At 43.0% G+C, this 26,598-nt stretch overlaps 2 protein-coding genes across 6 annotated transcripts in view; both read left to right on the top strand.

Annotated features, from left to right (window-relative positions):
• LOC306833666 (helicase ARIP4-like) overlaps positions 1–13,166 on the top strand; it is a 179,175-nt gene extending 166,009 nt beyond the window's left edge. For all 5 annotated transcript variants that reach the window (XM_079359092.1, XM_079359091.1, XM_079359095.1 and 2 more), the window contains 18 exons: positions 1,384–1,604; positions 1,801–1,983; positions 2,294–2,427; positions 3,292–3,488; positions 3,605–3,808; positions 3,931–4,069; positions 4,229–4,406; positions 4,679–4,897; positions 5,489–5,607; positions 5,726–5,850; positions 6,560–6,659; positions 6,783–6,988; positions 7,278–7,453; positions 7,937–8,133; positions 8,223–8,422; positions 8,545–8,634; positions 8,743–8,829; positions 8,980–13,166. In XM_079359092.1, the coding sequence (XP_079215218.1) occupies positions 1,384–1,604; positions 1,801–1,983; positions 2,294–2,427; positions 3,292–3,488; positions 3,605–3,808; positions 3,931–4,069; positions 4,229–4,406; positions 4,679–4,897; positions 5,489–5,607; positions 5,726–5,850; positions 6,560–6,659; positions 6,783–6,988; positions 7,278–7,453; positions 7,937–8,133; positions 8,223–8,422; positions 8,545–8,634; positions 8,743–8,829; positions 8,980–10,073 (3,869 nt within the window). In that variant the 3' untranslated portion in view covers positions 10,074–13,166. The remainder of the gene's footprint in view (positions 1–1,383; positions 1,605–1,800; positions 1,984–2,293; positions 2,428–3,291; positions 3,489–3,604; positions 3,809–3,930; positions 4,070–4,228; positions 4,407–4,678; positions 4,898–5,488; positions 5,608–5,725; positions 5,851–6,559; positions 6,660–6,782; positions 6,989–7,277; positions 7,454–7,936; positions 8,134–8,222; positions 8,423–8,544; positions 8,635–8,742; positions 8,830–8,979) is intronic.
• Positions 13,167–15,488: 2,322 nt separating this feature from the next.
• tmem115 (transmembrane protein 115) lies at positions 15,489–25,476 on the top strand. Its single transcript, XM_079359109.1, has 3 exons — positions 15,489–16,941; positions 18,071–18,435; positions 21,501–25,476. Exons 1-3 carry the CDS (start codon positions 16,450–16,452, stop codon positions 21,805–21,807), a joined length of 1,164 nt encoding a protein of 387 aa, XP_079215235.1. The 5' UTR covers positions 15,489–16,449; the 3' UTR covers positions 21,808–25,476.
• Positions 25,477–26,598: the final 1,122 nt, after the last annotated feature.

Here is a 26,598-nt window from a genome sequence, read left to right as displayed (position 1 = left end):
GCCATGTGCATCAGAATATTTAAAACCTCCGCAGGGTACACTGTGTACTTTTCCCTTATAGCCCGAGTGCACACACACACACACACACACTTCCACACAGCCGCTCAAACAGGGTAAAAACTCCTGCACCACACACACTCACACACATAAACATACATAAACACACCAAGGAGAGAGAGGGACACCATTGGGAGCAAATGCACTAACAAAGATAATATGTAGATTTGGGAGCTGAGAAAGACAAAGGTGAGGGAGAGAAAAAAATAAAAAAAGAATAAAGGGCGGAGAGAGGTTAGAGAACTTGAAAGGGAGAGAGTGTGTGTGGGGCAGATCAGAGCGGGTCTGTGGAGCAATAAAGCTGGCTAATCCTGGTTATGAGCCAGAACATATACACACATACACACACGTATAAGGAGCACACACACACAACCTCGCAGTGGCACAGTGACATTTCTAGTTAGGGTTGCATAACCAGTCTCCCCCTCCACTCTAATCCTACTTGTATAACCAGCCATTCACTGAAGTTATATAAGCTTTCTCTCTCTCTCCACACACACACACACACACACACACACACATCTCTCCTTCTCCCGTCATGCCCTCGTAGACTGCCAGCTTGTGTAACTTTCATCACTTGATACCATTGACGTTCAAGTTCTTTTATATCAGATATGGATTTCAGCCGTTAAACTCCACACACACACACACACACACACACACACACACACACACACACACACACACAGAATGACGCACATGTTTAACGTAACAACACAGGTTGAGTCTTTCTTGTCGCTTCACTTGAGACAAATGTGTGGAGTTCAATAGACAGTGATAATTGTTATCAGGGGAAGAGCTGCAGCCCACAGTTCTTTTAGTTTCTTTCTTCTGCTGTTGTGAAAACTTTTATTTGGTCGAAAAGTTAAAGTTCTTTTTTTAGATAGTCTGAAATCACATTGAAAACATTTATGAGACTTAAGAAAATAAAAGTCTGAAAGGCGTGTGTTTAAAAGAATAATGGTCTGAAAAACCTTGGTTGGAATTGTTTCGACTTTGTCCTTTCAGTATTATCTCTCTTTACTTTATTACGGTAGAGAGCGCGCTAACCTCTTAATCACAGTTGCATCATCTTTCATCTATCTTGAAAAGACCTTGTACAATTGTTACAGTGACATTTGAATGGAGCATGTTTTTTAGCAAAGGGAAATCTTTTGATATAGCAGAGTAAGTCTTCCAAAACACCTTCTTCAGGTTGGTATCCGTGCTGATTACAGTTATCAGCCCCAGATCAAATTGAAGTTTTCTAAATTTGCAAACAGGAAAACAGACTGGAATGAAATATTTCGTCAACCGCCTCCTCACTCTACTCCTCTGCCCACGCAGATGTGATCGATCTGAGCTCAAGTGAGGAAGACACAGTCGTCCACATCAGCAGCGAGTCCACCAACGAGCAGGACGAGAGTTTGCCGAGCGGCGCTCACGTCAACGACACCCTGAACCGACCAGACGAGGACGGCAGAGTGCTGGTCAACCTGAACCATCCAGCTGCAGAGGAGGACATTTTCCTGTCGCCTCAGTTGGCACAAGCAGTTAAACCTCACCAGGTATTTTCCCTCTTTCCACCTCTCCTTCCTCCTTTCTATCTTTTGACTTTTCTGTCTCTCCCTAACTTTATGTAAATTAGTTTTCCTTCCTTCATTCCTAATCCCTTTGATTTATTTTCTTATTGCCTTGACTCCAACTTTGAATTGACCTCCCGACTCTCTATCTCTCTCTTTTTTTTGTTCTCTGTCTCCATAGGTCGGTGGAATCCGTTTTTTGTACGACAACCTGGTGGAGTCAGTGGAGCGCTTCAGCAGCAGCAGCGGGTTCGGCTGCATCCTGGCTCATAGCATGGGCCTGGGCAAAACACTGCAAGTCATCTCCTTCATCGACGTCCTGCTCCGACACACCACAGCTCACACCGTGCTCGCCATCGTACCTGTAAGCAACTTTGATGAAAACATGAACATTTGAACTTGAAGATGCATTTGGTCCTCCTCTTTTTCTCAATCACTTTGGATTTGTAATTGAGAAAATAACACTCTTTTTCACCGTCTGGGAATCTCTTACTTAGTCTGATCAGTCGCCAAGCACATTCATTGTATTTTCACATTTTCTGAAACGTCTCAAATTAAGACTCCAAGTTAGAAAGCGTCTGTCAATCAGCTGGTTCCTTTTACATTTAAGCATGAACACAGTAAATATGGAGGCTGAATATTCCTTCTTTTTAAAATGTGAATTCTCTTTTTAGGTGAACACTTTGCAGAACTGGCTGTCAGAGTTCAACATGTGGGTCCCGCCCCCAGAGGCACTACCTCCAGATACTGACCCGGAACTGGTGACGCCCCGGGCCTTTAAGGTTCACATCCTCAACGATGAACACAAGTGAGCAACCACCTACTTTGTTTATGTGTTGGAAAATGTAACACCATCAACAGAAGACAACGCTATGATGACAGTAAATGTTAAGGAATTTCAGTTCTCACATTCTCATTTTCTTTTCTTTTTTTTAATTCAATAAAAACTTTGGAATCTGCTAAGCATTAAAAGATCCTGAGTTAACACAGACACAAACAAATGTATAGTACTGTGTCATTTGTGAATTTAAAAAGCCATCTCGGAGGTCTTGGTGCCCTTCCAGTATAACAGAGTAGTGAGGAAATTTTCCCTCCGTCTGTCATCGAAAAATGAAACTTCTGATGTGCCTCTGTGCTCGATCGCCATGTGGTTCGTCGCTTCTTCCTTTCGCTCCATCATCGTCCTCTTCTTCAGCAGCTGCTGGAAAGAATCTCTGACTCAGAAGCTTGTGTGTGTGTGTGTGTGTGTGTGTGTGTGTGTGTGTTCGGGATTATGGAGGAAGGAAGGAATGCTGCATGAGGAGTGTGTAATTCCGTGAAGCAGCCGTGTCTCAAAGTGACACACTAACCTCGTTTTGTCTCTCAGTGCATTTAAATAAATATGACAGCAGTGTAAAATGAACAATTTAAAGATAATCTGCAGAACTATGATTACATATTAATCTTATACTTTTAAGGTAAACATGAAGCTGCTGCAAATCACATTGTATTCTCTCACTAAGAGTACAGTATCATAGATTTTTTTTTTGCATTTGGTGCATCTTGCACATCAATACCCTGCTTTGAATTGCCTTTTGTGCTACTGACTGCATTCTCTGGGGCTCATGTTCAATGTGCTAGTGGAGTAATGGAGTGAGATATCAGATGTTAACAGATTGCTAACATTTTCCAGGAACACAACGTCCAGGGCCAAGGTGGTGGAGGACTGGACACGGGACGGAGGTGTGCTGCTAATGGGCTATGAGATGTACCGCCTCCTGTCCATGAAGAAGAGCTTTGTGGCCGGGAGGAAGAGAAAGAGCAAGAAAGCAAGTGGACCGGTCGTCATCGACCTGGACGAAGAGGACAGGCAGCAGGAGTTACTCAAAGGTGGGAGAATTAAAGGGGGGATGTACAGATGACGCAAGAAGTGTATTATTCATTCTGAAAGCACCTGTGTAGAATATTTGTGACTAAATATCTCTGCCTGTGTCATCCTCCTCCAGGTGTCGAGAGAGCCTTGGCTCGGCCCGGTCCAGATGTGGTGATATGTGACGAAGGCCATCGCATCAAGAACTGCCACGCCAGCACGTCACAGGCCCTGAAGAACATCCGGACCAGAAGGCGTGTCGTCCTTACCGGCTATCCGCTCCAGAACAACCTGATCGAGTACTGGTGCATGGTCGACTTTGTCCGACCGGACTTCCTAGGTATGAGACTCCACGTGTTATTAGTTACAAAGGACTTTTTATCCAATCACTCAAGATGCTGGCATGTCGACATTGAATTTACAACAACTTAATTTTTCTCTCTTCCCCCCCGCCTGCATCAGGTACTCGGCAGGAGTTCAGTAACATGTTTGAGCGTCCCATTCTGAACGGGCAGTGTGTGGACAGCACACCTCAGGACGTCCAGCTGATGAGGTACAGGAGCCACGTCCTGCACAGCCTGCTGGAGGGCTTCGTACAGAGGTGAGACAGCAGCCTATTTTAAACCCAAACAAACAAAAAACTGACCTTAATTAACCTCTTAGAAAGAGACTGCAGAGTCTCTGCTGACCTTCTGCACTGAATGACCCTATCACTTTATCTTTCTCGATGAAATATTGACTTTAGACGTTTTTCTTCCAGACGAGGTCATGACGTGCTCAGGGACCAGCTGCCCTCCAAAGAAGAACATGTGATCCTGGTGCGTCTGTCTCCCCTCCAGAGGGCGCTCTACACCGAGTTCATGAACCGATTCAGAGAGGCAGGAAACACGGGCTGGCTCAGTCTCAACCCGCTGAAGGCTTTCTGCGTCTGCTGCAAGGTCAGTCGTATGGACTGAAACACCTGGTCAACATCGATGGCCAGATTCTCTGATTTTCTGTTTTCTTTGAGAAGCCATAATAGCTGCCATTTTGATGAACATTGAAATAACTTCTTCAAACATTTTTCTTTCTGTACGCGTGTCTGCTATTATTCAAGCTACTATCTGTTCACGCAACAACTTAAATTCCCTCGTATTTATTAGATTTGCTGAATACAGTCATTGTTACCTTGAGTGAGTGTCACACTGCCGGTCTCTTGTTAATCCTTCAGATTTGGAACCATCCAGACGTGCTGTACGAGGCCTTGCAGAAGGAAAACCTGGCGAGTGACCAGGACTTAGACCTTGATGACATCACATCCACAGGATCCGCCCGATGTCTCACAGCACCCAATCAAAAGTCCAAGCCCATAGAGACTCCCATCCCCATCGGTGGACTGAGTCTCAATCAGCTGCAGGAGAAAGCCAATCAGGTCATCACATACGAATGGGTGAGTGATACAAATATATATATATATAGTTTTTGCCTGCTGTTTCATTGAGCAGAACAAACCGTCACTTTAAGAACACCACCAGTCTTTTCCACCTTCATCCCAACATCAGGTGATATACAGATCGTCATGTTCTCTTCATATTAGAAGGGCTTTATGCCTTCTTATGCCAAACCTTTACATTAAACATTTTTCTTAGCATTCAGGGTTGCCATGACAGTTTGATTTTTAACGGCAGCAGTGTGTGGTGAAATACTTTGTTCATATTTAGAACACATTACTGAAGTGTAACACTGTCACATAGGTCACATGTTTGTGCTTCTGCTCAGTGCAGCATAATGTGCTTACTGTACACATCATGAGTTCACACTTTCTCAGAATGTTATATCACAGCTATCTCAAATAAATCCTCGACTGTTTTTTTTTTTTAATTGAAAAGCATGAAATTCAGCGTATCAGACTTCTCTTTTCTAGAAGGCCAACTCCACTTCTTCTAAGTCTAACCAGCTGAACCGTGAATGAAAAGTTGATCAAAGTGAAAGTGCTAATTAATTGTGTAGATTTATTAAAAAAAAATCTGCACATGGACAGGCAAAGGACATCATGTGTGATTACAAGCCCGGCCTCCTGGAGAACTCTGCCAAGATGGTGCTTCTGTTCCACCTGATAGAAGAGAGCGTCAGGAAGGGGGACAAACTCCTCGTCTTCAGGTAACACAGAAGTGCTTTAACAGGAAGTTACAAAGTGTTCTCACTTATTTACTTTTACCTTATTTACATTTGTTCTATATTCATGTCATTAACTATGTGCCGCGTCTGCCCTCTGCAGTCAAAGTTTGTCTACGCTGACTGTAATCGAGGACTTTCTGGCGAAGAGGCCGGTGCCTCCGTCCCCCAACACGACCAGCAGAGACAGACCCAACCAGACCTGGGTCCGCAATCTCAACTACTACAGTAAGACGTCCTCAAATATCATTTACTGACACTTTTCTTTGTGTTTTTGCTTTTAAAAAAAAATGTATGGAACGTTCAAAAAAATCTAAAAAGCCGTACCAAAGAGTACGTGACAGTCAGACTTTACAGGGAAGAGATGGGTTGAAAAGTTATTTACAACACAGTGACCGAAAGAAATGTGGATGTTTTGTTTTTCAGTTTTGTTTTTTTTCCTTTTTTATGATGCTCACCTTAAGAGGGTTACTGGTAAAAATGTCCCTCACTGTGTTCATAAGCACAGTGGTTTTTGGTCGTGTAGAAGTATGCTTTCTCTCATTGACCTGCAATGAGTGCTGCCACCTGCTGGCAGTTTTCGAAAACATCTTCAGAGAATTCACACTTTTTGTCAGGCTGGGTTTGTGTGATTTCAAGACAGGATAATATCACCTCCTTTTTCTATGAGGTGTGATGGAAATTAATTTCACATACATACATTGTTATCCTAAATATTGCTTAAACTAGTGTCCACTTTAAACATTTGTGTGAACATTCGTGAAGTCGTAACTCCTTCCAGTTATCAAGTTCACTGACATATTTAAGTGCTCCTGTCGATAAATAAATGAATGAAAATGAAGCTCCAACGTGGAGGGAAAGGAATGTTCGATGAACGAGGCTCCCTGCCACTGGAAACCCTTTTTTAAGCGGACATTGCTTGTGTGTTATCTTTCAGGACTGGATGGAAGTACGACGGCCTCAGAGAGAGAGAGGCTGATAAACCAGTTCAACGATCCTGCGAACACCTCAGCATGGGTCTTCCTGCTGTCAACAAGGTAACACATGACGCGAATCACAATGTGAATAAAACAGTTGTAAAGAAGATGGGGGTCAGGATTTGAAGCAGCAATCAAACAGAACAGAAAACTAACGCGAGTGTGGATTTCTGTGGGTGTCAGGGCTGGCTGTCTGGGTGTAAACCTGATTGGTGCAAACCGCGTGGTGGTCTTTGACGCCTCCTGGAACCCTTGCCATGATGCCCAGGCAGTGTGCCGCGTCTACCGCTACGGTCAGAAGAAGGCATGTCACATCTACCGGCTGGTGTGTGACTTCACTCTGGAGAAGAAGATCTATGACCGACAGATCTCCAAGCAGGGCATGTCAGGTGAGACGGAAAAATGCACCGATGAGCCTGAAATGTCCTTTTAGGGAAGAATTAATCAAATATGCTGTTAATATTTGACTGTTTTTTACTGTCCAGACTATTCTGTGTGAACACTCAGCACCCAAAATGCACCCAAAGTTCTTCTGCCGAGAGGCTCTTTTCTGACTAAATAAACTGTCTAAAGTGTCTTTTGTACTCTTTGACTGTCTCCACACATTCAGGCCTCTTTCTTTATTAACCATCTTATAACCCCTTTCCCCTGTCTTCCTTTCTCCCTTCGCTCCATTAGACCGGGTGGTGGACGACCTCAACCCTGTGCTGACCTTCACCAAGAGGGAAGTGGAGTCTCTCCTTCACTTTGTGGAGGAGGAGCCGGACCCGTCCCTGGTCCAGCTGAAGCCCCACAACAGCATTGAGAGCGTCCTGAAGAAGGCCCTGCATATCTATCCCAACCTGATCACCAAGGTAGAAAGAAAGACGAGACTTTTAAAGATGCTGTCATTGTGCGCCCCCTACAGGTGTTTAAAAGTAGAGCAGGTGTTGATGTCTCCGTAGGTGTGATTACAGCATGTAATGCAGGTTTTATTGAGATCCTCTGAGGCCTGTAACTTGCTGAAGACATGACTCATCCTAAGCCAGCATTAAAAGTGATCTCTCTGCTTAGTAATAACTCACAGCACAGGCTATGAATGCTTGAATGAAGTATTCAAACATTACTGTATTTACCCTCTTAATCTACATGTCTACACTGTACTCTCTGCTTGATATTGAAAAGAAAAAGCTCTTGCTGTTAGTGAGCTTGAACGCTGCTGAGTCATTTTTAAACCTGCAGGATTCTCAGTGAACTCTCGTACCAAAACCTGAAATTTCACAAAGCTGCTTTCAAAAAACATCATTTGTGTGTTTTCCCCCAAAAAAATGTTTTAATCAACTCCTCCTCCCATTCAGCAACCGTTCCCTCACGAGTCCCTGCTGATGGACCGAAGGGAGCTGAAGCTGAGCAAAGCGGAGAAGAAAGCAGCAAAGAAGGGCTACGAAATGGAAAAGAGGGCTTCTGTGCCATACACTCGTCCTTCTTACGCTCACTACTATCCTGCCAGCGACCAGAGCCTCACCAACATCCCCGCTTTCAGTCAGAGAAACTGGTCAGCAACTTTAAACAAGTCCATGCAGAATTGCTTCAAACGGTAACTCGTCATGGTTTCGTCATGAACTAAATAAACTCTCTACTTAGGCGCCCGCCGAATCGTACTGAAGAGAAGCCGGTGGCCAGTGCCCGGCCTGTCCAGTCAACTCCAGTTCCCATGATGCCCCGCCAGGCGACCGCAGGCTCTGCGCCCGCTCACGATTCATCAGGATCCAGCCTGGGAGGTTTCCCCGTCAACTGCCTGCAGAAAGCTGGAGTCTTTGTACAGAAGATTGTCACCACGACTGGTAGGCAAATGTTTTTCTCTCGACCTGCTTTGTTTCGATATCTCACCAATTCAGTGAATAAACTCAGGAATACTTCATGTTTCTATCCACTCATAACAAACACGTCTTCCTCTCTCTGTTAGACATAGTGATTCCAGGCACCAACAGCTCAACAGATGTCCAGACGACGATCACCGCTGGAGAGAGTATCCATGTCATCAGAGGCACAAAAGGTACAACAACACGTCCTCATGTTAGAGACACTACATTAAGTTAGTTCATGGTTCTGCAGTCAGAAGGTAAATGATTACGGTGCGTTATCTTCATATTTTCTGTTTTAGGGACTTACATCAGGACTTCAGATGGTCGAATCTTTGCCATCAGAGCCGCTAACAAGGTCAAGATTGCTGAGGATGCAGCACACAAAGGTAAGAGGATTTATGTTCCAGCCATGACTTCACTCTTCTAAAGCACAGAGGAGTGTTGTTTACAGTCTATGTGGCCATCCCTGCCCGTACAAAGGGATGGATCTGTTTTCAAAAAGCTAACACTTAACACCTTGTTTCTACTTTTTTTAGATTCCAAGGCGCAACCAGAGGAAGTGTCAACCAATGGCAGCAACAGTTGCCTGTCACCTGACAGGAAGCAGCATGTCAACGCCACGACTTTGCCCCGCCCTCTCTCGCCTGACAGCCCAGAGATCATCAGCGAGTTGCAGCGCTACACGGGTGGCACAGCGGGAGCTCAAGCAGAGGGTGGAGCGGACAGCAGCCTGCCTTCCGCCAAATCAGTCCAGACGAACTGCAGCAGCGGGGGAAGTTTTTCTGGGGGAAATGTGAGCCACCATGATGCCACTGTGACCAATGTAATCCATCCCGAAATGGACGTCACTGCAGCCCAAGACCTGAGAACAGGCAGCAAGCGCAAAGCCTCCACTCCTTCCCTGGAAGAGCGACCTAGTAAGCAGCCATCTACAGGCAAACACTCCTCCGCTCCTCTGGCCTCACAAGGTTTTCCCTTCACTGGAGGGTACGGCCTCCCTCCTCTAGGCCTCAACCCAGCCATGTTGGGTGGCTCGCTGGGGCACCCGCTCTTCATGGGGGCAGGCTCGCCTTACTTCCAGCAGTCTAACGGTCAACTGGGGGACCCCAGTTGCATGTACCCAGATCTTTTTGGCTTCGGTGGAGCCGGTGCGATCTCCTCCTCCTCCCCAAAGACGAGCACTGCCGCTGCCGTCTCCTCTTCCTCATCGTTGTCATCCTCCGCTTCAATGAAAGCGGTCACTTCAGTTCCAGGAGTCCTGCCGCCGTTCATGCTGAGCCCCAGCATGGCAGGCATGGCTGGGATGCTCCCTCCAGGATTCCCTCTCTCCTACAATCAGTCTCTGGCGAGTCTCTACACAGGGTCCATGCTCCCAGGCGGGCTCCCGGGGCCAGCTGCCACTCCCGGTCCAGCTGGAGCCAGCTTCCTCTCCCAGTACCCTCCCACCACCGCCTCCAGCTCCTCCTCATCATCCCCCTCCTCCTTCTCCCCTTCAGCACGATCCGAGGGAAAAAGGGGCACAGTGGCACTGAATGTTAGGAACCTCAGCAGCTCTGACGACGATGATGATGATGATGATGATGATGATAATGATGATGATGATGACGTGATTGAAGTCGACGGGCAGTGACAGATGAGTTCTGTGGTTTCTTGAGCAAGCTTGATTTGATTTAATAATCGGCAATAGGATGACATCCTATTTGCAAGAATGCAGGCTCCATATTGCCTGTGATCAAGGATGTGAGGGAAACGGACAAAAAACAAAGAGAACTGGAGGGATGACAACTGAGCCCATGCTAATGTGTGTCCCTCTGCCTCTGAGAACCAAACTGAATGGGGATTGAATAAAAAGTGACAAATTGTTATTCTGAATATCAGAAGATGAAACCTGAAGAAGGAAACTCCAGAGAGAAGAAGAAAAATCAGCGGGCTTTGGGCTTCCAAGTATTTGTCCGATACTAGCGTCGAAATACAAATCACTGGACTTACTACTGCTGAGTGTGGGCCTGCAGTGACCATGAATGGCCACTAGTTGTACTGTTGGCTTTAGAGATTCTAGTTCTGCAGCTTTGCTAGATGTTGAGACTCTTTTGCTTTTCTTTTCTTTTTTTTCTTTTTTTGAGCTTCTTGAAAAGATGATAATCTGGGGAATTGTTAAGGAAGAGGGTAAAAAAGGTTCGATAATCAAAGTAGCTGGTAGTAACGTTTGTGAAATGTCAGTAAATGAAATGGTTTTAGATCGTCGTTTGTCCAGTATTGCTTCTGAATTATTCTTGAAACGGTAACCGAAAAGGTAAAAAAAAAAAATCAGGCAGGACCATTAGAAAAGCATTTTTTATTGAGCTCACTGCCAGAACAGTCATTCTTGATGTAAGACAAATTAAAAAAAAAAGATCATCTTGAATTGTTGAGGACGAGGTCAAAGACGATTGCTGAAACCTTAAAACTCTAATGACAGAATGTATGCTTAATCAAATGCCTTTAAACCAGGCCTTTTTCCGAATAAGACTCCTTCTGTTTAGGCATCAGATGTGGGAAGATCTGATTTTTCTGTAATTTTGTGTGTGTATTTTATATTTATGTATTCTCTTTAACTTCTTAAAGAAAATCCAATGCCTAAAAGACAGCCAGGTGAAAATGAGAAAAAAAAACTGTGTTCTCGTGAGGTTTCCTCCTCGTAGCGGAGGGGAGGAAAAAACCCTAACAGAAAATGCCTTTTTGCCTCCATCTTTCTGAATGTGAACTGTGAGAGAGGATAGGTAAAGAGAGACGGGCCTTCAGCGCAGCTCTCTGAATCTCACCCACAGTCTTACTGTAGCCGAGCGGGGGGCAAAAAAAACCGATGCAAAACACTCACTAAAGCCTATATACGTGTTTGTCCAACCCCAGACGAATTAAGCTCGCAAACCCAAGTGTTGGTTACGCTTGTGTCGTTACTGTGTTTGTATGTGTGTTGTATTCTTTAGGGTTACAAAAGGAATCATTCAAAAAAAAAAAAAAAAAAAGAATCGCTTTACCGAGTTTGGTAACTCGCAGATTCCACCTCGACTCTTGTTTTATATTTACTCTTTCCCATCTCATTTTGTGAACAGAGGTCATTGTGAAACCAAACTTTACTCTTCGGCGAGATGGTGTAGCTTTGCCAAATCAAAATAAACAGGAAATTCAGAAGCACATCAAGAAACCTCCATGGAAGAGGATTGTGTCTTATAAGACCAAATAATGTTGTTAATGACATAGAGAAGAACAGAAATCCAACACAGCATCCTCACAGTCAACAAGTCCATTATCCATCCCTCTGCAAGACCTTCGCAGGTAACACTGTACACTGTACTGCACTGTAAAAGACACTTATCTGTATACGTCTGTAGACCGTCGGGAAGCTTCAACACAGCAACCAAGTTCCCTTTAGACACAACACGAACCTTAGTTCTGCTGTTCCATCGACCACCACCCCGTCTGTGCTCTCTGGTCAGCACTGTTCACCGGTAGAAAATCTTCTCCTCCTAAATGGCTTCAGTGAGGGGTTGAAACAAAAAAAGCACCAGCTCTTGTGTTCAAAACATCTTCTGACATCGTCACGAAAAGACATCGGGCGTTTCCTTTTCTTTCACTTCCATTTATTTGTTCTACATACAACAATTATTAGTTTACCTATGTTTCATTTTTGTTCTCCTCTTTTTACTATGTTTGAATTTACCAAATGTATTTATTTATGACGGCGCATATTTATTCATTTTTATTTTTGTACAACATTCTCTCGTTTGGTTGCTTTTTCATTGATCTTGTTTGTAAGGTGTTTTTTTTTCTTTCTTTTTTTTTTTAATGGTTATATTTACTATTGTTGTTACTCCGGATCGTAATATTTTCTGATGATCTGCCAATCTGACCTGAGCATGTGAACTTGTGCAGAACTTGCATGTGGACCAACTAATTAGTGCGTTAATGTGCAAATGAATTAAAAAAAAAGAAGCATATTTAAGAAGTAAACATTGTGTCCCGTTAAATACAACTCTGATCGTCTCTCGATTAAGAGGAAAAACCCAAACACAGGGCAGCAGGGACACGAGGAGGATTAACTGTGATACTAAGCTGGGATAAAAAACATCGCTCTTTTCTTGAAGACCTCAGACTCCTCCATCGTCCCGCCTGCTCCATTCTTTCACGTCAAAATCTAACAACTTACTTTCAACAACATGAGCCATTTTTGCATGTATATAACGCTAATTCACAAGCATTGAGTCAGGAACTGAAATAGTCTGTAATCAGTTTTAAAAAGAAAGAAATGAATATCAAGTGCTTCTCTTTGTTTTTTTTTTTTTTTTTTACTCTACTTTGTTTATAATCATATCATCAAAAATGTCCATCTGTGTCGTCCCTGTGACAGCGAGCGAGTGTCCTCAGTGTTGAATTGTTTGGTCGTCAGTTCGGCTTTCGCTGCGCTGACTGATTTATATTTCACAGCTTTCTACTTGAATTTACATATTTATTTATGAAAAATCGACAGAGTCGTGCGAGACGAACCGGCTCTCTCCTGTTCCATTATAGCCGAGGAGAAGATTAAAGCTGCTGTCTTGTAGGATTGGCTCTGTTCAAAGCCTGTTTGTGTAGTTTATCGATGGATAATGTGTATGACCTTGGATTACTTTTAGATCCTTCATTTGTTCTTCTTTTTCTTTTTTTTAGAAGTTTGTAAATAAAAGGAAACATGTTCTAAATCAAACTTTTCCTAATTTATTGACAGTAGAAGTAGTAGCAGATGCAGTGCCTACAACCACTCTGTTTCTCTCTCACACAAACGCACATTCACACACACTGAGCACATGAGCCAGGTTGAGCACAATAGCGTGCAGACTCTTTCTGAAAAAATCGCATGTAAATACAATATGAACTTTTTAATCTACGTTGTTTTTCTGTTTGTCTTTAGGTAACAGAACTTTGCATGCTTATTGTGTGTTAAATCATGTGTTGTCAGCCGTGCAGCTTCAGAGTAAAGAGAATCCCCCTGATGGGCTTTAATTGAAAACAAAAGGTTTCTGGAGGCCCTAAGATGGAAAACACAATCAATCCACATGCCTGATGTGGAGTAAACAGCTGAGTTTAGTTCCATGTTGGCGGATTAAAAGTACTTTCTGCAGATCATAATTACAATACATGCAGGTGTTCAACTTAAACATCATAAAGTTAAATACTTGTGTCTCCTAGAGCGGACTTTGGACACTCAATTAACCGAAGCAACACTGATCAGTTCCATATTTGATTCTTCCATAGGTAGGGAAATAGGGAAAAAATTGAGAACACAGGCTCATGGTCTCAGCCATACCTTTGAAATAAATGACAAATCAAGCCAGAGTTTTCATTGCATTGATACACATGAATACACGTTCTTGTAGTTAAGCTGCAGATCAATAAAAGTAACGTTGAGGGGGAAATATGGGTTTGGTTTGGACTGTCACTTTAATAGGAGGTCACTCATTGAGTAGAGTTTGTCTTTGTGTTAGACCTCTGTCTTGAAGCAGAGGTTTCTTTTAAAGGTTTTGGAGTAATCATTGAATTTCTTTCAATTCAAAACGCCGCAACATGTCTTTGTGAAAATCCAATATTCAATAGGCTTTATTTCAAAGATTGACTTTGAGTTCTTAGGTTTGTGGTCCAAAAGAGACTATACTAGACCAATATAACAGATCATGGGTCTCCTTTTTCAAAACTCCCATGATATCAAAAAGAGTATAATGGCATATGAGTTATGTTTTTTAAACAGAGGTTTGGTGTGGTTAGCATGGCTTTGCATAGAAGAGGAGGTGATCATACACCACTAAAGCTTACCTGCATGGTTATTAAACTGCAAAACCTGACAACCAGTTTTTATTTGTATGGACACCGTACTGTTCATCATTACGATTTATTTTGTACCCGCCACCATCATTAACGTCTGCTCATCACCATACTAAGTTTTCAAGATGTGCCTCTAAATCAAATATATAAAATCAAAGTTATTCAGCACAGCCAGAAAAAAATAAATCATTTGCTGGCTGGTGGTTCAGCTTCAACACAAAGAAGCTGGTTCAAACAGTTTCAGAGTGCACAAGTCTTGAAGTTAAGTACGAAAGGTGTTGTATGTGAGTCTATACAGCATGTGAAGCAAAACACATTTTTTATTTTTATATTAAATTGTGCCTGTGATCTTGATCTGTTTCTGTAAAGTCTGGAAGCTGCAGTCAGTGTGTTTGATCTTTGTTACACCTTGAAGATCATATTTCCGTTGAAGTGATGTAAGTTGTGGTTTGAAATACAATAAATGCATAAGAGTTATTTGTGTGTTTTGAGTGTATTTTTTAAGGTATAAAAAAAATACGATTTGTACTGCTCTGGTGCACTATTTATCGATTTTAGAGTTACATCAATAATAATGTACATGAAATGTACAAAGCTAGGCAGCTTATAGTGGTTTTAGATTTAAGACCCAGTATCCTTTTAGATCCTGAATCATCTAGTGGTTTGAAAGTAAGTAATGTGCAAGTAATATTTTATTTTATTACAGCCTTTAAAAAAATCAGCAAAATGTCAGCCACAAGCTTGACCACACTATAGCTCGGAAATGGAAACTAGACCAACGATGCACGAAGATCGATGGGAAGACCACCTGAGAGTTAACCAGACAACAATTGTACGTTAAAGAAGTTAACTAAGCAGTGCTCATTAATATGCTTATATTTTAATTGCAATATGTTTAGTAACTGAGCTTACTGCTATCATGCTTACATATTTCCTAAAGTAAACAACAGAAAAGTATTGGGTTTAGGTTTAGTTTAAATGTTCCCTGGTCCTGGTTTCATATAACATATTATAAGCATTTTGTACCACAGCTAGGTAAAATGCTTACATATAAAACATTACTTAAACGAGTGGTTAAACCATGTTTTTTTCTGGCCTGGCTATGTGCAAACGTGGACAACAAAGATGTTAATAACATGTAAATGATGTCACAGAGAACTCATATTCCCAGCATGCTTTGGTGCTCGCTGGTTACGTGACTTGACGTTTTTTCACCGCTGGTTGATGACGCTGGCAGACGGCGCAGGTTAGTTGCTGAGTGGAGTTACGAGGAGAAGGAGGAGGCCACCTACCAAGATAACAACAGAATATTTCCCTTTGGCTACTCGTCTTCAAAAACTCAGAAGACGGAGGTACATAAAATTAAACGTATGACGAAAAGGTCGTGTTAGGTACCTGTGAATTTGACGCGTTTTGACGCTCGTTCAGAAGCGTTTCTAACATTGTTTTGGAGGCCTGTTGCTAGCTACTGGAAATCCTCGGGCTAGTCCGGTAGACACCGGGCCGAAAAAAGCGTCAAGGATCAAGACGGGACCTGCGTGGACAGATTTGAGGGTCCAAGTTTTCCGGTAACCTGGCTCCTCTGTCATAATAAAACGAAGACTTCAGCTGGCCTGTTCCTCCGAGGCGGACAGAAATCAGCGTAAGATAAGACGCTACGTTTTGACAGCTAGCTAACAATAGCTGTCCTGTGTTCACACGCAAACTCAGCCGAGAGATCTTCTGAGAAAGTTGACTGACTATCATTTGTCTCATTTTGCATATTTGGCTTCTGCCGTCAACTTGTTACCTGGACGTGAACTATGAGCTATGTCTTCTTTTGTCTACACTCACTGAAGGTCGCTAGCTAGGGAACAGGATCACAAGGTTTCCTCGCTGAGGTTGTCACATCCTTCTGCTTGTCAGCTGCATCTTTAAGTTGCTACCTAGTTTGACAGAAAGACTGACTCACTCAACTGATTAGCATATCGATCAATTAAAATCAAAGCTATCCGGATGAAGTGTCACAGAGATGAGGGGATTTTGATACCGTCGGGTGTCATCTGTTCTGCTTGGCATAGTTAAACTCTGACCTGCAGCCAACATCTGCTGCAACAAAAACAACCAATCCGCTGTGTTGTATTCTCTTGAGCTGCCTTGCTCAAGAAGGATCCCTTCCACACCAGACCAACATGAATCGTTACCTGCCGGTGGCGAGGCAGCACTTCCTGGCTGCTCTTGCCAGCACCAGTGTTGTGGTCAAAAGTATAAGTGCTGTGGTGGTCCTCCTCTATTTGTTGTCATGGGCTGTTGACACTCCGTACGCACTTGGGGTGACCCCAGGATATCTATTTCCACCGAACTTTTGGGTGTGGACTCTGGTGACCCATGGGGTGGTGGAGCAACACATCTGGGGTGTGGCAGCCAATGTTGGGACAGTTATGACATGTGGGCGCCTGCTGGAGCCTCTGTGGGGCGCTCTGGAGCTCCTGATCTTTTTCGCAGTGGTCAATGTCTCTGCAGGTCTCCTGGCAGGCCTCTCCTACCTCCTCACCTATGTTGCCACCTTTGACCTGGACTTCTTGTTCGCTGTTCAAATGCATGGAGCAGCTGGGTTCCTGGGTGGAGTCCTCGTGGCGCTGAAGCAGACTATGGGGGATACTACGGTGCTCAGAGTTCCACAGGTGAGTCCAACACATGAAGAAAAGTGTCTCTGTGGTGCTTGAATCTGTACCAGACCAGTGAGGAGCAGGGTGCTGTAGTTCACTTAAGCTTCAGGTATGCACTTAACGCTACTTGTTTTGCTACTTGTCTGTGTCAGTCTGGAAGGGGCTGGATATGTGCTGTGTGTTTTCAGCTACTCAGGGAGCATAGTAAGTTTAAAGCAGAGCCTTGGGAAGGGAGTGAAATATTCAAATATACACACACACTTTTATTTAGTATAAGGTATGACCAAAGTCAAATACGTCTTAAAGTGCAGTACTTTTCAAACAGGCCCATGATGTTTCTTTTTCTTTCATCCATCACATGGCATTGTCATGTTTTTTATCTGATCACTTCAAAGTAGAACCTCTCCTCTTTAGTGTTTGTGCATGTGTGTGTGTGTGTGTGTTTCGGCCTGTGTGTGTGTTCATGTCCATTAAACAGAGTGTAAACTGAATTTTATGTGGGATTAATAGTATATATTATTATTATTGTTGTTGTGTAATGCCTCTGTTGTTCTTTTAATGCTGATATGTTGAGGTCATCAAAGTCAATGTTTTTGAGGGCAAAATGCAAGCTCATACTTTCTTACTGACAACATCAATGTACAGTTCACAGGTCAGGGTTGAGCTCTATTTGACCTGTGTCCTCTGGTTTAGGCCTGATTATAGATAGTTGATTAGATTATTGTAGAACAAAGCGATCTGTTCAAAAACCCCATTTTACAGAGAAACCCAAATTTTTATCTGGATAAGAACAGAGTCTTTTTGCTGAAGTACAGGCTCCATGTGTCATGTTTCTTCAGCCTTCTTCTTTCAGAGTTCTGTGTTACAAAATAAAGTGACCTCACTTCAAACTCCCCCCTCTCAGCTGATTATGTTACCTAACAACCATCATCAAAACACCGGCTCATGATTACTGGGATTTCTGCTTGTCATTCTGCCATTTTAGCAGCTTTTGTTTGGTCTTACAAGTCCTGACTCTAGCTGGGTTGAGCACATTATGGAAACCATCAGGCATGTTGTTTTTTTAGGCAGAAAGGCAGCTATCTTTGCCTGATGATTCATGTAAGAATTTAAATGTATCCCCCCCCCTCCCTTCTCATTCCAGGTCAGACTCAAAGCAGCACCAGCTTTGGTCCTTCTTCTTCTGGCCTTACTGCGCCTGTCTGGGCTGCTTGAGAGCTCTGCCCCCTTGGCTTCATACAGCTATGGCGCTCTGTCCGGTTGGGTCTACCTACGTTTCTACCAGAGGCACAGCCGGGGCCGCGGCGACATGTCAGACCACTTTGCCTTCGCCAGTTTCTTCCCTGAGGCGCTGCAGCCGGCCGTGGGGCTGCTGGCTGGGCTGGTCCACTCGGCCCTTGTGAAGATCAAGATCTGCAGGAAGATGGTGAAGAGGTACGACGTCGGGGCGCCTTCCTCCATCACTATCAGCCTGCCAGGGACAGATCCACAAGACGCAGAGAGGAGGAGGTGAGTGAGAGCAGACCAGAGAGAATGAACACAGAATAAACACACCCACAGAGAGTAAAAAAAAAAAAAAAAAAACCTTCCAGAGAGACGAGGTACTGAATAAGTATTGGTTCTCATTTTATTTACACAGTAAAGGTCTGTTAGGCCTCCGTCTTTTTTCTGTCATACTTGACAAACAGTTTGAAAATGCTCATGTCCTCAGCTCTACAGTACACACACTCACCAACACTTCTCAAGCTGTCGGAGTTTATTTCCTTCTGCTCCATTGTCAAGCAGACTTACTCCCAAGCTGTCACACATAAAGATGGTTATACCAACAAACACACACACATACACACACACACACACACACACATAAAGAGTGATCCTGTAATTGTAAAAGGGGCAGTTACTGGTAAACTTTTTTTTAGCCTAATGGTTAAAGTTGTGTACCACATAAATGCAGCCTTCTTCAGACTCCAGGCCTTGGGAAATTTTTTTCTTTTTTTTCTTCAATAAGTTTTTGTTATAACTGGAAAATGAATGAGGAACTTTGAAAGGTTGTCAGTTTCTATCCAGGTTAGTTTTCCATCCGCATATGTCCATATGTTCATATGTCTTCATGATACGCAGTTGCACAATGTTGTGGCACCAGGCGAGGTGGACTCTTCTTCCTCCAGTAACTGGTTGAGCTTCTTTGTATTTTCCTCACACAGACGCTCATTTGTTTCATTGTTTGAAACGTGTTTGTCTTACCTGCCATTTGAAAGGTGAATGTAAATGACCTGTTTACATTGTTTAACATCAACTCACCTGCTGCACACTTGTTTTCTGAATGAGCACATTTATGAATACAGTCTAATTAGGTATGGCACTAAATGGAGCAATCCAACCTGTGGCTCCTTTCTCGCTCGCATTCCCCGCTCTCTCCCTCTCTTTCCCTTATTTCCGAATCACCATCCTGTCTCAACAGTAAAGGCTTTAAACGCAGAATAAAGGGTTGGCGAATGTTTCCGGGTCATGCCGATAAACTCCTACCCAAAAACACTTAAGTGCTGTGATCAAATCAAAAGGTGCTTCAAGTTTAAGGCTGTGCATTGTACCACCACATTATGGAAGTTTTCATTGGTATTTGGTTATTTAAAAGTGGAGTCAGTGTTTTCATTTGAATTGCACAGATAACAGGAGACGCTGAGGTGCAGAGAGTTTTGAAATGATCTGAATAGGTCTCATTAAATCACAAAAACAGACTGTTTAAATCCTCTGTACAAATGTAAACCTGACTTTGATTTTCATATTAGCTTCAGCAAAAACCCAAGTTACACTTCGCTTAATGTGAATACCAAATCACTGTTTGACGAGGTTTGATTAAAAATCATGACTATAAATTAAATATTTTAGTTGAAATATTTGACAGACTTTTTAAAAAGTATTCTCATGAAAAGGGATATCTTTTCCCGTGTTTTATAGGTCTTTGCTCTGGATATTTGTTACTCCCCTCAGTGACGAAAAGTTCACTTTAAGTTTGTGGTTGAAAATCACAGTCAAACATTTACCGTAAATTCCGTACTATTGAGCGCACCTGGATATAAGCCGCACCAGCTAAAAATAAGTAAATAAATGTATTTGTACATATATAAGCCGCACTTGATTATAAGCCGCAGGTGTCCACGCTATAACAAGAGCTATTTACACAGACGTAGGCTACCGGTAACATCCGCAAATACTGTAGCGTCCGTACGGACGTTAAAGGACGACGAGAGCGTTCAAATAATAACTTTTAATAACCCGATCACTGTCGGCCGTGACCACGCCGTTTACAGCAGAGAACAAAACCATAACTTGTCGTAACAATCCAACTCTCTCCCCCAGCGTTCTCTCATACAGCCACTCAACACGTTCTCGCTGGTGCATTCACTGACTCTCCACATAATCGGAATTATGAACACATTATCAACTACTGACTTTACAACATGAACCGTTACAATACGAAGCCTAGCCGACGGTGTCTGTAACACGGCTGATGAAAAAGATGACCGTAATATATTTCACAAGAAAAAGTCCATCCATTCACTGCCTCAGAATGACTTCATTACTCACTTCCTCAGTCTCTGTTGTCGCTGTCAGTGTCATCTTAACGTGCAGCAGCTCTGTTAGCTTCTTTGACAGCCAGGTCGATCGCCTTTAACTTGAAAGCTGCATCATATGTATTTCTCCGTGTGTTTTCCATGATGAGGGTGCGTGCATGAAGCGCAAAATGACTGATATTAAGATCCGACGTGACGAAGTCAATTGTTTTTGCGGCAGAAGCTCATTGTCCCCCATAAAAAATCCATGCATTAGCCGCACCGGAGTAGAAGCCGCAGTGCTCGAAGTGTGAGAAAAAAGTAGCGGCTTATAGTCCGGAATTTACGGTATATTGTTGACGGGCTGCTTCAGTGTAGAGCTGTCCCCAACCATTATGTTTCAAACGATTTACGTTGAATTTTTCAGTTGTCGTTTATTTTCACATTACTTCTTAAATGGAAACTTTCACACAGTGTGTTTTTGCTGCCATCCTGACACAGAGCTCCCGGATGTTTTCTCTTCAAATATTAGTGTTTTTGCTGCCGTACTCGTGTGGTCAGATGAATTTTGTGTCGTCTGCAAACTACCACATCACTCCAAGGGTGAAGAAGAGTAAAACTCTCTTTTGAAGACCGTGCACGGGATTTTTTTTTTCTCCTACTTGTTGCTCCTCCGTGCCCGTGTTGCTGTTGTTGTGTGAGTTCCTCTTCTTCCTCTGTTTTAAATTATAGCATCTTTGGCGACACGCTTTCTGGATCATAACTGCCACTACTGGACCGGAGTGAGGGACATTGTGGTTGTTTGGAACAACGCGTCGACGCAAATTATTCATGTTGACGAATTTATGTCGTCGATTTCGTGGACGCGTCGTCCCAGCTCTGCTGCAGTGATGCGTCAGGCATCAAATGAAACACATTCCACTTCATTGACATTAAGTCCATTGGATTACTTTTAATGGGAGCACTGAGACAATAAATAACAGTTGATGACAAGTGCCTCTTTTTCCCTCCCCTCTGCAGACAACTGGCCCTCAAAGCTCTGAACGAACGGCTGAAGCGCGTGGAAGACACGTCCGCCTGGCCCAGCATGGACGATGAAGACGACGACGAAGACGACGAGGTCAGAACCGACACGCAGCCTCTCCTCGCAGGCGCTCGCGACCCCTCAACCTCCACACCTCGATCAGCCGGAGGACCCGTCGGCGGCTCCCTCTCGTCCACACAGTCATCCTCGATGTCACAGAGCGGCGGAGCGACCTCCACAGGCGGAGCCCAACACCCGGAGTCCAGCATCATAAGCTTCGAGGACGCACCGTCGAGATCGTAACAAACAGGACCAACATGTACAGATACACACGCTCTGTGTCAGACGCAGGTATACCGACATGTTCAGGTCCCTGTCTAGAAAACAGGCTCACCAAGTGACAGTGATTAGGCACACTATATCACAAACACACAGACACACACAACATCCTCCAGCGTACGAAAACACTCTGTCAGTGTGATCGTAGGCAGCGTAGGGTTCTTACTGTACAGCGCTTTCAGTTCAGACGTGTTGGCTGTAAATGCTCAGTGTTCAAGGGCAAACAGGACACTTTAATTCTTCCCTTCCTTCCTGCATCAGACCGAACGCCTTCAAAAATTCTCTCTTGTCTGAACTCAGTCCTCTCTGGCAGGGCTCTGTCCTCTGCTTCGTGTGTCTCTTTCTCTTGCTTTCTAAATAAATAACAAAATGGGTGTACAATATTCTTGTTGTAACGTCCTTATGGAGCGGCCTTAATCGTTCTCCGATTGACAGACTGTTTTTGATACTTGAGGGGGGAAAGGCGGACGCTTCACGCGACATTCTGAAAAGAGTGGAGGAATGACATCGTTTTATGACGTGCGTGACCACATGTGACGCAGGGAGTCTGAAAAGTAGGAGCTCAGTACCGACTGCAGGATCAGAGGAGAGAAGCTGCTGCAGGTCCTGTTCCTGCTGAAGAACTTTGATACAAAACTTCAGGATATGAAGAGGTGCCAGGTGAAGTGAATTTTTCAGACTCGATCGATTTGCCGTCTGCTGTCTCTGGAAAAACAAGCAGAGACCAAGACGATGTCCCCGCTTTTTTTTTTTTAGCAGCCCATTGTAGGTTCAACTGAATACTGTTCTCTTTTTTTTTTCTTTTTTTTTCTGGGTTGGTTCAAAACACCTGTACAATAACAAACAAACTTGTGTGGATGTGGTTTATGTGGTTTTTCCCGACTTATGAGTTGTGAGATTTCCTAGGTTATCTCCTCATGCATCATCATCCTGTATCCTTCTTCACTTCCTCCATGTAGAACCTGTACTCATATAAGAGTCAGTAATCAGTTGTATTGGTGGATGAAAGTGGACCTCATCTGTTGTGGTTGTAATTGTAATAGTTACCACATGATGGATACAGGGGAGTGATGGAGGTCACGTGAAGGTCAGAGACTACCTATGTGTGGAATGCAGAGAGCGTCTGGGTTTACACAAAATGATTCATGCCTCTCAGATTCAGAGTTTGGATTGCTGCTGCGTCAAACTCAACTCTGATTGGTCACTCGTCAGACACTGACTCATGAGGATAAATGATGTTTGTGGACTCATAACGCCTGCACTGATCTGTAATCAGCCTGCACAGTCTGCCATTCACATCCTTTGCACTTGTAACATATTTCATCTTTAAAAAAAGCGCAGAGAACGCAGGGCCCTGTGATGAATCGTCTCCGACAGAGAGAGGATGATGGGCAGCTCAATAACATTGTCTAAAGCACCTCGTTAATTCTGTTCAGACCAAAAGGTTAGTGATTCGTTCATTTAGTCGACAGTCATCGCCGTAGATGTCTTACACTATTATGCAAATGATCAAATCTCCCATTTCCCACAGGCCTCTGTTCATTAAGGTCAGTCAGAGAAAACGGATGATTTCAGATGATAGAGCACTGTGTTGACAATCTGCTACATAGTTTTTTAAGCTTGTGAACTTTTGATCACAAGGTTTCTGAATTGGTAAGAGCAACTGTGAACTTCCACTTTAGAGTTTGAAAGGATCGTATAAAAGTGACGATCATGGATGTTGAATGTGTTTCTTATCTCAGCAGGTTCCTTTTCAAATGTGGCCAATGAAACATTTGGAAACTACCCCAAAATGTTGATGTACAAAATTTGTAGCGTCATGTTTGAGTCGATGAGAAAGGGTTCTGTTTGTCACAACTATCTCAACGTTTTCCTGAGGTGCAGGAGGAATTGTGCACTGCCCTTGTTGATGATGAATTATGTAACAGATGGAGCGAGCATGCATACAAGCAGACCAAAAAACTGTCAAACCAAATGTAACGCCGGACACAGCAGCTTATTTGGAACTCTACTGATCAAACATTAACCCAGTAAGGGAGAAACAAATCCTCTCCTCTTGTGCCTAAAGTAGTGACTCGTCATTGTTCAATTTAACTGAGGGACTGGTGACGATCAAAACAACCAAATTAAGTACTTCAGTGATTTCAGAACGGCTGAAATGGTGCATTAAAGGTTGTATTCAAATGTGTGGGAAATGGAGGACTTGATAAAAAGGAAAGAATCTTAAAAATGTCGTTACGCAACACTGAGACCTGATCAGCTTGGAAACCTTCAGCCCACAGACTCGGGTGTAATGTTTGAACAGGAACTTTACTGATGCATTTTACATTGTGAGTTTGACATTTTTTTTCTCCCAAATGTGCTTTTTGATTCAAAAAAAAGACTTCAGTGAATCAGTGAGGAAGGATAGAAACCGATAGAGGAGAGATGATACCCAGCATGTCTTCACAATGCTACCACTTTAGGCTCATGTGCTCTTAGGGACACACGGAGTGTAACTCTGAATAATTGTTACGTTTCACCTGATGGAAATGTGCCGTGTCGGGGGAAGTGATAAGCCATACTGGAGAGGCGACGTTCTTTGTGTTGTTTCCTGCATTTCTTTTTCTCTTATTTCAGTGTGCTCTTCTATTGGAGATTATAATGTGTTGGTGTGTTGAATGAGTAGGGTCATTCCTTTCATTCATGATAATAAATGAGTAAACCTATCAAGAGGAGACACTGTTTTTCAGATTAGAGCTGCAGTCCTGAAATCTCCAACTGCAATCTGCGGTATGTAAAGTGTCCAAACAAAAGCCTAACTGACAGCTCGGTGAGACCTGTGTCACTTCTCAAGTTCCTCTGAAAGGAGCATGATTTTACCATGCTTTTCTGGAACAACTCAGCGTACATCCTAAAGTTAAAAATCATCCATGCATGGACGCCTTCAGATAAGTCGTTTGGTTGGATCAGGGAAAAGGCCCGAGGGATGTTGCAGTCTGATGTTTTAAATTGATCCTGGCCTGGCCAAACCTCCACTCCATCCCTGTTCCCTTTGTTTTTGTTTTCTGTGCTCATATTTGTCCTGTATGTCCAAATAGAAGAAAGAATGGACTCCCACGTGTCACTATCTGTATAAATAATGCCAAGTCACTCATAGAGTTGAGCGTCAAAAGCTGCAGGTCTGAATGATGTCAGGGTTCTGAATGTGTCAGCAGTCAAATCCTTGTAGTTGAACAATAAACACTACAATGCTTTATGTGAAATGGGAGTACACACGACCCTCAAGTCAGTCACTTTGCAAAACGAGTAACTGTTGGGTAAAAAAACGGTTTTCTACTTGTGGATTGAGGTTGTTTTCCTGGCCTGAGATGCTTCTTGGATTTCTGATAGGCCACTCTCTTATTGTCTTGCTGGAGGAGGAATGTTTCTGTTTTTATTTTCTTTGAATAGTTTTCACTTTTTTCATTTTCCATATCTATCCCCACTTTTGCACCGACAGACCTTGTTCTTGATGATAACAGTTTCTCTCTTTCTGTGTACTTTGGCCGTTGCCCAGACTTTTCTGTTTTATTTTCCTGTTCTATTTCTTTATCTCTATATGAAATAAAAGAAGATTGTATGAAATTAAATTCAAAGTTTAACTTTTTTCAATCTTTGTCGTTGTGGTATTTTCTGTCCACCTGTAGATAATGACATTTGGGAATTTACTGTCAGGATTACTTTGAAATTTGGAGGGTTGACCTTGTGGATTGACCTTTTAAAACCCCAAACAACCGTGTAATAATAACTTTATTCATTTGTAATAGCAATGAGAGTTCCAGCAGTCCAGCATGCTAACACACTTTCTCCTGACATTAAAAAGGGAGATTACCACCTTGATAAAGTTCCATTTTTAGCCATACATGAGGAAAACTTTTTGACATGTAGGATGTTGCACCAGAGAGTGTCACGAGATTACAGTGTGATGCAAAAAAAGGAAGAGAGGTGGACTAAATGTGTGAGAATTATAAAATACTCATCAAGGCAGTGCTGAACTAATGAAGAGAAAATCAGCTTAGAATCTGTACTGAGGGCCGTTCATACTTTGATTTACTAGAATAAGACAATAGTTACACCGAGGCGGAGAAAGGGGGCTGATGGGTTTATCTGTATTTGCAGACATAAAACATGATAAAGCAAAACCAGCTGTGTGCCAGTTAGTTGCCCTAAGTGGCCGCTAGGTGGTGCAGTAAGTACAGAGTTACAGATCACAATTTTGACAGGCAGCTCCTAGTTTGAAAACACGTTAAGAAAGTTATTGTTTTAACGCAACGGAACCTGTTAGAGGCTAAATGAACTCCAGTAAGGGGAAGAGTAGTATCGTCTTAGTTGAGTAGCCTGTAGAACACATAGGTGTATAAATACACGTATTAAGCCTAAATGAAAACCTGTATTCTTAAAAACACCACCAGAAACTAGGTCGCATGATCTACTGAGTACTTTTGGGTCAAATTGTAGTAAACAGTAATTTGGATTATCTGTAAATATGCCTTTTGATCCAGCATTACAACTTTCAGAAACCTGAATTTCTTTTAACCATTTAAGAGATGGGAAAATATCAGGTACGAGAACAGAGTTGACTGTGTTTACCGCTCAACGTAACTCAAGTGAATTTACTTTAACGTTTCCGTTTATTAACGTTTCCGTAAACCCTCTTGGAGAGCGCCTACATCTCGTGCCCGCGCAGGTGTGGCACTCAGGCTCGTGCCAGTTACCCCTCCCCCCCACCGTGTA

This window comes from Symphodus melops (genome assembly GCF_947650265.1).
Source record: "Symphodus melops genome assembly, chromosome: 13".
In the NCBI taxonomy this organism is placed as follows: Eukaryota; Metazoa; Chordata; class Actinopteri; order Labriformes; family Labridae; genus Symphodus; species Symphodus melops.
Note: the sequence above shows the minus strand (reverse complement) of the source record. Positions and strands in the feature narration are given on the sequence as shown.